A 10,709-nucleotide genomic window follows, 5' to 3' on the forward strand; every position below is an offset into this window, starting at 1 on the left:
ATGAACGTGATTCATAGTTAATTTTAATGTAAATATAATTTATATTAAATGCCATAAAATAGAGAAAAGAAACCATAGTTTATATTGTATGTGATACAATATTAAAACTATAGGTTAAATGTTATATTTGGTATAACATATAATTTACTATATATATATATATATATATAATATGATAAGTTAGTTATTATATTTATTTATATTATTTTATTATTATTTGACTAATAACTTCTCCATCTTTTCTCTCCAACTACTTTAGTTGGTGGTTATTAGTTTTGTGGCAAGAGGAATAAAAGAAAGGTAGTTTTCTCTTATTTCTCTATGGCTAACGATTGGTATTACTGTTGAACGATTGAGAATTTACATAATTGTTCTATGTTTTTGTTTTTTTAGTGTTTTCTCAATCTTCCTCCTCCACTCAAACTATTCCTCCTAACCAAAATAGTCAAAGCCCACTACTCCTAGGTTCTCACCCCGAGAATACCAAGGACTTTCTGTGGTCGTGTCTGGGTTATTGTTCGAGGTTTCGTTGAAAAAGGTCTTCAAGGAGGAATGTGAGTGTTCGAGGGAGTTCCACGAAGAAAAATTCTTCAGGGGTAATGTATCTTGTACCTTTTTTTATTGTAAAAAGCATGTTGTAATTTATTTTGAATGCATATCTATTGTATGTTTACTGTAATTATGTTTTCAATGATTAATGGAATTTGGATGACGCTTCCGCTCAAGGACCTCTTCAATACGAGTTCCTTCATGCACACCTTTACTCACGGATCGCTATTCAACACGTACACTAGCAACACTCATCGACGTCCCCTTTAACCTCTCATGCCTTAGCACTTATTGTCTACCATGCGTTCATTTAAGCAACCTCGATTACTTACATACTATCCACCTTAGACCTTTACTAACCTTCATATGGTTCTTGACGCATACCTCCTGCTAGATAGCCAATTTCTTCCCTTGGATTTTGTGCCTACAGATGATCATGTGTTCCTCACTTCTAAGTTTCTGATTTCCTTCTAAGTGTTGGCTCTCTTATCTCTCTTGAGAGCACAACTTCTAGCACTTGGGAAAATTCCTACTCTCATTGCAACTAGCGCCACGCCTACCTTCATTTGCCTTGACCTTCCCAAATTTTGTCTAAGTGTTGGTTGCCCTTTGCTACCCAGAGCACCCCCTTAAATTTTTCCTCATCTCTACCTCACACGTATACTCGTTATAACCTCCATATAGTTTTCAGTAACAAACATTACAACCACATGCTTACGAGAATTTAAACACATAATTAGGATAATTAACACGTAATTTAATAGGGCTTAAACGTAAATAACTAGTACAAATAGGTTTAAGGGTTTACAATCTCCATCGAGGAACGAGAACCTATCCCCAAATATTAGAAAACACTACTAGAATAAAAGATGATTAAAAAAGTATACTTATCCTTATTAATCTCATGTATTGGTTGAATATAAAAATATTTTTTATTAAAATAATGTTAATAAGTTAATTGAAAAAATAAGAAAGTAAAAGAATTATAAAAGCCATATTACATTTACATCACAAGTAAATAAAAAAAAGGAAAGAAATGAAGAAGAAGAAGAATGAATACATAATTTAAAAGGAGATTTTCAAAAATAGGAAAATAAGGAAAACTATTTATACAAAATAGTAAAATTTATTAATAATATTTGATAGAGGCTAACAGAAATTGATAGAAGTTGATCACACCGATAGACGAGTACACACACATATATACACACACACATATATATATATATATATATATATGTTATTTTTGTAAATAGATTGATATTTTTTCTATACGTGAAAATTTCTCAATTTTATTTATGTTTTAAAAATATATTAAAAAACTAAACCTAGCGGGATCAGGGTTAGGTTAGAGACTGGGCAACGATACTCTCCCCATCTACGTCCTATGCCCAGACCCTACTTTAATCTCTATCCCCAGTTAAATCGAAGATTCTCCACCCGACCCTACAAATTTTATTATTAACTTAAGATGCATAACTCATCCAATCTCAACTTTCGAAATAAACACCTCTTACAAGTAAGTTTAAATAAAAAAATTTAGACGAAAACTATCTCAAAGAAAAAAAAGAAATTTAGTGATATTTTCATATTTTTATAATTTAACCAATAAATCATGAGATCAATTACGTTACGACCCACCAATATTCGGGGCATATTTCGTAAATTCCGCCACCATTTAGGATCCCCTTTCTTCCTCCAGTCCACAGTCCTTTGTCCTCAGTCGTACCCCCATTCTCTCGTTTCTCTACACTTCCCACAAACACAGCAACGCCCACTGTAACTACAGACTTCGCGGCGCCTTCACATTCTCACAACCTTCTCTTATCTTCTCATCTTTAACCTTTGTCATTTGCTCTGCTTCGATTTTCATCTATATATTCTCTCAATTCTTTCTCCGCCCATTCCTTCTTTCCCCATTCTTGCAATGCTCCAAACCCATTTGATTTTGTTCTGCCAGAGTTAATGTACGGACGCGCTCAACCGTTGACCACGGGCGACCAGATCGCCTCCGTCCCCGACTGCGGCGACAGTGGTGAGCCCTTGGATAATCGTCTCGTTCGATACGGAGCTAACTCTCTCGAAGATGGTGGTGGAGTAGGCGGCATGATCGAGGATCTCAACCCTGATGCCGTTTATGCTTCCACCGGTGATGGTTCGGACTTGGTTGTTCAGCGCAGCGATGGTTCAAGCCAGCTCACGCTTTCATTCCGTGGCCAGGTTTATCTTTTCGACGCAGTCTCTCCTGAGAAGGTACAGTGTTTATGAGATTTAGGGTTTTTAAGTTTTGAATTTTTTCCCCTCTTCTTCTCGTTGTTATGAAGTTTTGTAATGGGACCGGGTTTATAAAGCTTGAAATTTCTGGAACCTGTGAGTTTTTCAGAATGGAATAGTACATCGAGTTCGAAACTTTCATATTTTCTTTTGTCTCAACTCTCATGGCGGCCGCAAGGGGTGGGAGAATTGAATACGAGGTTTCGGTGGGACAATTGAATACGAGGTTTGGTTAATAGTAAAAGAATAACATTCCGTATCCTTTGTAGGTTCAAGCAGTATTGTTGTTGTTGGGTGGTTGCGAATTATCTTCTGGTCAGCAAAGCGTGGATTTGGTAAATCAGAATCAAAGGGTACTACTTGAATCTCGTATCACATTGTTTTCGGAGAAATTTATGTTTTTCTTTTTAATTCATTTCCTTTCATATTTTGTAGAATGCTGTGGACTTCCCTGGACGCAGTAGTCAACCTCAGAGGGCAGCCTCGTTAAATCGGTTTCGACAGAAAAGGAAGGAGCGATGTTATGACAAAAAAGTTAGATACAGTGTCCGTCAGGAGGTTGCTCTAAGGTCTGGCGATGAACATGTTAAGTTACTGGCTGGATTTTGTATTTTCTTCCCTGTTTGCACGTTCCCTGATTTCACTTTTTCCTTGTCTTTCACATTTTCATTCAGATCTAACCCTCTGTTGTACATTAGCAGTTTTTGGGTTTGTGCATGTTGTGTGTTCACCCAGCTTTTGCTTTCTAAAGAACTCTGGGTTTTTTTATCTCTTATTTAAATTCACCAAATAATTACAGGATGCAACGCAACAAAGGACAATTTACTTCTTCCAAGAAGCCTGATGGTTCGTATAGCCACGGTAGTGTCTCAGAGTTAGGTCAACATGAAAGTCCACCAGAAACTTCGTGAGTTTTCATGGTCCTATAAATTATAACAATCTGAAACAACTATTTTATGCTGTCTGTGGAATCTGGCATTTCATTTCCGTATCAGAATTTGTACATTGTTGTATGTTAGAACTCACATTTATATCTTATTTATATCCATGCAATGTTTTGCTTTCTCTAGATGCACAAATTGTGGCATAAGTTCAATGGCAACCCCAATGATGCGGCGAGGACCGTCTGGGCCTAGATCACTTTGCAATGCTTGCGGACTCTTTTGGGCAAACAGGGTAAGTATGCTCAAAGTTGATAATTTTGTACTGCTACTTATATTTTAAGGAAAGCTTCACTTTCCCTTGATGGTCTGGGTAATGGATTTGCCAGACCTTTGCATGGAACTTATTGGCATTGTATGATGTAAGACGTGTCGTTTTTATGGATCTCTATGGGGCACAATGATTCTAAGCTCTAGCTGCACTTAGGACGAGTGGGAATGGAAAAAGTGATGATGCACAGTGTCTAGGTTACTTTGGGCCTTTTTGGTAGTAGTTGGTCTTTAAGGAAAACGTTTGATGTTGTTAACAATTTCTATATCAAACTTTTACCAGTTCTTGCATTTTTAATTCTTCTTATTCTTGCACAATTTTTCTGTTTCTCCATTAGCTAACTAACCATCTTATGTAAATATCACTTTCTTCGTCATTTCTTCGCCCTTTCTTCTTCCATTTTGCTGCTTCTTGACATAGTGTGATTAGAAGTCGTTTTGTAGTTTTATTTGACTGTTAAATCATTTTTATTTTTTCAGTTATTCAGTTGATTCATTTGGATTATTAGGCTATAGCTTCTCTATAATTTGAGCTGATGAACTTTTGATCATTAATAGAGGTTTAGTTAAAAGTTCCTTGAGATATTTTCTCTTTCGTTTCTTGGTTGCCTTACCTCCCTTGATCTTTGTTTTAATTTTCTTGTTTGATAATTATTTCTCTCGCTACCCTTGCTTTTCTCTTGCTCAGTCCTCCTGTCCACTTTTTTTTTTTCATTTTCTGTTCATCTTTTCCATGCAGTTTCTTTAAATGTTCCTTTTAAACTTGGTGATCGAGTTATGGAAATTCTTTTCTTCCCTATACCTATCACCCCCTTGCATCCTAAATCTTGTGGAAGGATGCCCAACTCAGCTTGATTAAATGATTGTCACCCTCCAATCTAGCACTATCCCAATAAAATCTCCCAATTCTCATCTTGGCTTCCTTGCAACTTTCTGCATTGATTTTGAACTTGCATAAATAGCCGTTGGAAGGTTGTACCAAAAGAATTTTACTGAAGTTGGTCTGCAAAAGATTACAAGAAATGAGGAGAAATCTGAGAAGAAGCCCAAGGTAAAGTAAAGGCACCTTCTCAATACTTCACCAAAAATTTGTTGGGGGTCCTCTCCGTAAAGGTTTTACTGGCTAAAGAATATACTGAAATTAATGGATACACGGGAGGCATAGTGAAAGACATTGGGTAGTTCTTACAAGTTACAATCGAACAACTTCCACTCCTTCTGCAACCCATTGTACTGAAGACAAGTTAGATATGGCACTCCTCTGCAACATAGAATCCTGCAATTTGACCATTTACCTTACTCTATGCACTAGAGAGGCAGAAGTCTGGCACTAACTACAAAAGTGACTCTAGTCCAGACCATTGTCATAATTAGAAAACAGTCTAGTGACTGACGTCCAAACAAAAGCATTAAACCTCACCAACTTTCAAACCTCCTCCCAGATTTCTCGGCATCTCTAAAGATCCTATTGTTTCTCTCTAGCCAAATATCTCACAAAATAGAAGAAACTCACATGCCACAACACTTTGCTCTTCTTTCTAATTGGAGGATGCATAAGCACCTCCTTCAGCAAGGACTGCCCATCTTTACTATGAGCTCCACCAACACTGAAAGACCTCCGTCAACAAACCCAAAGGTTGTTTGCAAATAGACACACTCCCACAACAAATGATTCATATCCTCCTGATGTCTCATAAGGAGAATGCACCGTTGTTGGAGCAAGACAAAGGAAGAATGTCTTTGGCCACTATCCAAGTTATTGACTCTCCTTAGTAAAACCTGCCACTCAACTATAACCTTTTTTGAAATTTTTACCTTCCATTAGGAGAAGATTGATGCCTTAGGAGCAGTTGATGGGGCCAAGGGAAGATGAAAGGTGAAAATAGGAATGACAAAAGAACTCCTAGAAGGGTTAGGGGACTACCCCCTAACACCCCTCCACCGAACAGTAAATCCATTTTGAAGGATAAAAAGTGATCTGGCACATCAACTGCCTCCCTATCTAACGAAGAGCGGCGCCATAAAATGCAACCTCTTTTCTGAAAGAAAGTAAAGATGAGAAAATAAGGCACACAGAAGCTTGCCTCCCACCCAACAATCCTCTAAAAGAAATAAATTCTAAGGTTGTCACGAACTGAGCAACTGATGAATGGAGAAAAAGGAAGGCTCGAAGGGATAGCTTTCCAGAGGGTTTTACTGAGGCCAATAGGCTCCCCATCGAAGTCCACTTAAAAGGGTGAGAGGAATATGTACTCACAACCATTTTGTACCATAGCGTGTTAGTCTTAATGAAGGACGACCATCAATGGCAGATCCATCATTTTTGTTTAGGGGCTTAGTTTAAAGCTTCACAAAAATATTATAATGAGTATTTTTTTTTTAATTACAAATTTAGTTCATTAACTTTCAGTTTTGTCTCTTATAGGTAATGAACTTTAAAAATGTCTAATAGGCCTCTAAACCCTCAATTTAATGTATGGTTTTCTTTAAAAAAAAAGTGACTTATTAGGTATAAAATTGAATTTATGTTGAATGAAATTTAAACTTTAAATTTTTGTGTTTAGTAGATCCACAAATTTTAAAAAATATCGAATAGCTAGACCTATTACTCAATTACACAAAATTGAGGGTGTGTTTGGGGCAAGGATTTCTTAAGACTATAATAACTACCTCTTGCTACAGCAAATACTATTTTGTATTCTCCAGTTAGCTATCGTCAATACTATTTCAAAATCCCAATTTGCTGCAATATTTGCTATTTGCTACAGTTTTTACTATTTTACATTCATTATTTTTTTATCCTTTGCTATAGTATTTACTATTTCCTTCTTAAACTAAAATAGTTTACACCTCAAACACATACTATTATAACATACTATTATAACCTAAACTAAAATAATCTACACCCCAAACAAAAAATATAATAATCCAACTATAATAACCTAGGATTATAATAACCAACTCCTTGCCCCAAACGCCCTCTGAAATTTTAAGACTTGATACACACAAAATATCATTAGTCTCTTTTCATTTTATCAATGAAAAGCATACTTCTTTTAATAAAAACACACAAATTGAACTCTAAGTTTACTCTTTTTAAAGTTCATAGACATACAAGTTTTAAAATTTAAAGACTAAACTTGTAATTCAATCCTTTTTTTTTTTTTGTTAAATATATATACTTTTTAATTTGTTGCACCATTATTTGGTAATTCATATAATTGTTTCTTCTTCTCTCTTTCTCTCTTTCTTAAAGGTCAATATGAATATAATAGTAGAACTAAAAAATTGTTTTGAAGAATTTGAATGCAGAAGGATTCAAACCTGGGTGGGGGGAGGTGGTGGAGCATCCTAGCACAAATGACTAAAATGACTTCGTTTTATACTAATGTAACACTTTGAAGTTGGGAGGAGCCCCTCAAGCTTATGCTAAATTTTCCCTTGACCACCATAACCACTTGGCAAAAAGAGCCTCATTATGTAACAAACTTCTAAAACCCAAACCTCCAAGGTCAACATGCTTTAAGACCACCTCCCACTCAACTAAATGAGAACCTCCTCCCTCATCTAGCCTTTCCCATGAATAACTCCTCATCAACATTTTAAGATTCTTACAAATTGAATTCATGATCCTAAACAATATTCTATGAGTTTCCTTGGAAACTAAATTTAGTTGAGGGTTTGACAGTTGTCTCGTGATATTAGTCAAGTGCATGTAAGCTGACTCGGACACACATGTAGATTAACATAACTTGTCAATAAGTTTGTTAATGAGTCACCCATCATGGTATAGAGAAAAGGGGAGAGGGGTATCTTTCATTGAGGCCCTGAGAAGTATGAAGAAATTGCCAACCTACTTTATTGTAGGTTTTTCCAAGCCTTATAAAACTAACTTTCTCTTTCCCTTCAAATCCTCAATCACTTTTCTTTTGATTGGAGAGATTAATTTTAGGATTAGGAGAAGAGATGTGTGTATTTGGAGCCCTAACCCTTATCCTTAAAAGGAACATAGGTTTATGATTTGTTTGTTGAATGAGTAACCATAACTTTCATTAAGAATAAATGGAAAACAAAATACAAAAATAAAGTCCATAAAAGGGAGCCAAACTATGGAAGGGTGCTCCAATCTAGTAAAATAAGATCTAAAGGGTAATTATAGAACTACCTAATAAGGACCATACATCACTAAAAGGACCATACATCACTAAAATAAGATCATTGAAGTGCAAAAAGTAAAATAAAATCTAATAAGGACCATACATCACTAAAAGTTTTCTTTTGACCTCTAAAGATTCTATTATTCCTCTCATTTTCCGGAGAAAGGCAGGTTTTTGTGGGAAGTTGTGTGTGCCATTGTGCTTTGGAGAGAGGAACTCTTTTTAAAGGGTAGGAGAGGTCTTGTGTGAGGTGTGGGCTTTGGTTAGATTCTGTGTCCTTGTGGGCTTCTATGGTGGAGCCTTTTTGTAATTTTTTGTTAGGTCTTATTTTGTTCGATTGGAGTGTGCCGCCTGTTTTTGTAGTATTTCTCTCTTCACTTCCTGTGCACTCAATGTTGTATGATCTTGTATTCTTTCATATTCATGTATTGGGAAATGGTGCTATGATGTGTCAATCTAGTTGAGATACCACGGTGTACCCGCTGACCCTTCTATCTTTTATGTTCCTGTGTTTACATTGGGAATTGATTTATTTGTATTTTGAGCAATAGCCTCTTTTCATTATATCAATGAAAAGTTCCGTTTTCGTTTTAAAAAAAAAAAGTTTGGTTGTTCATAAAAAAGAAGATTCCATTATTCCTCTCCCTCAAATACCCCACAAAATAGCACACCCCACTTGCCAAAATCAACCTCACACAAAAAGGAAACATAACTTTTATGGTTGTATTTTGCAACAATCACCTTCTCAACAATTTTTTTTTGTTAGATGATATATAATTAAATTTACCTTCACCCATCCACTTAAGTTTTTGAGTCGATTGATGAAGATGATATCAGAGCAGGTGCTTCAGGGAGGTCCTGTGTTCAAAACCCTACAATGTTGTTCCTCCCCAATTAATATTGATTTCCACTTGTTGGGTCTTCTTCATATTTCAGCCCATAAGTGAGGTGAAGTGTTAGATGATATATAATTAAATTTACCTTCACCCATCAGCTTAAATTTTTGGGTCAATCGGTTATTTTAGATTTTTTTTCAAGTTGACAAATTTCTCAACAAAATCTTAAAACACCTCAAGCATACACGTGTATAGATTGATATATGCATCTTGAGGCTACATTCTATACATGCTTATGCATGTATAGTGTCAAATTGTCACTTCAATGTTACAGTCGTAGTTATCATTTTGTATTTGATTGTGATTCTTTTATTTGCACTTACAAGGTGAGCGGGGGTGGAGCAAAGCCCTCTTAACTTGTGGGAGATTTAAAAAATCATATATAATAGTTGATATTTTATAGTTTTCAACTTACTTTGCCCTTAAAAAGTCAGAATTCTAAACTTTACCCTACCAGAAGAAAATTTCTGGCTATTCCCTTTGGGAGGTAAGAAAGTCAAGTTCATTTAGATTTTTATTTTATCGAGTTTGGACTATTTGCTATCTTGATTATCCATGTGAATTTTACAATTGGTTTCAAATCCTATTATGGTCGTTACAGTTTCTTCAAGGTCTATGTCGTTGTGTATCGAGATTGTGAATGCTCGACCTACATTTTTCTCGTTACTTGGCAATTTCAGTTGCTTTCCTAGTTTGAGCTAAATTGCTAAGAATTCATTAGTCTATTTAACAGTAGTACTGGCTGCTGCTGTTAAATCATCAAAATTTTAAGTTCATTCAACATTGCAGGGAACTTTAAGGGATCTTTCAAAGAGAAGTCAGGACCATACGGTGACTCCGGCTGAGCAGGTATGTGCCTATTATAGAACTTTTTCTTTGTTTAACTTTTTAAGAACTCGTTCTGGTTGTGCCGTGTATTCTATGTTCCAACTCAACTAATTTCATAATTTTAGTGTGAAAGTGATGGTGCCAAGGACTTAGAGTGCAAACATGGTAACCATGCGCCCAGCAATATCGTATCTTTCTCAAACGGTGATAACTCTGCTTTAATGGCTGAGCATTAGAATTACGCTTGTCAATACAGATAAAAAAAAGGCCATTGTGGCTGTTTCTGGCTTCATTCAATCAGGCCCTCGTTTTGGTAATTTTACAACGTGGGTTGTAGAAGAATGTACAGATATAGCATTTGCCTTCTATTAAATACGAGAGAGATCATCTCCTCATTATGTCACCTTGAATACCCACCCCATTGTACTAACTGCTTTTTTTTTACCCCCTTAAAATTATGTCATTGTCCTCATGTGAGTGCGGGTTTGAACCTCTGATCTCTAAAAGAAAAATATATGTCAATTTTCACTGAGTAACTTTCATGTCGGCGATGACTTTGACTATCTTCATTATGTTTTGTTTTGGTGTACTAAGTTCTTTTAATGGTTTAAGGTGAATTCAAGGAGACGCATAATAGTTTGGTGTCAAATTGTAGGATTAATTTCTTGCTGAATTTCATCCTGAATAAGTTCTTTTAAGGGTTTAAGGTGAATTCAAGGAGACATAATAGTTTGATGTCAAATTATATTTATTAATTTCTTGCCGAATTTCAGCCTGAAATTTGTTGTGCTTTT

At 35.7% G+C, this 10,709-nt stretch overlaps 1 protein-coding gene across 1 annotated transcript; it reads left to right on the top strand.

The window, feature by feature from the left end:
- Nucleotides 1–2,172: 2,172 nt before the first annotated feature.
- On the top strand, nt 2,173–10,451 carry ZIM (GATA-type zinc finger protein with TIFY domain-containing protein). The gene is made up of 7 exons (XM_039029489.2): nt 2,173–2,802; nt 3,093–3,176; nt 3,259–3,392; nt 3,623–3,730; nt 3,894–3,999; nt 9,877–9,936; nt 10,041–10,451. Exons 1-7 carry the CDS (start codon nt 2,515–2,517, stop codon nt 10,149–10,151), a joined length of 891 nt encoding a protein of 296 aa, XP_038885417.1. The 5' UTR covers nt 2,173–2,514; the 3' UTR covers nt 10,152–10,451.
- Nucleotides 10,452–10,709: the final 258 nt, after the last annotated feature.

Source organism: Benincasa hispida, chromosome 4 (genome assembly GCF_027475165.1).
Source record: "Benincasa hispida cultivar pf3 chromosome 4, pf3_genome.v1.1, whole genome shotgun sequence".
Lineage (NCBI taxonomy): Eukaryota > Viridiplantae > Streptophyta > Magnoliopsida > Cucurbitales > Cucurbitaceae > Benincasa > Benincasa hispida.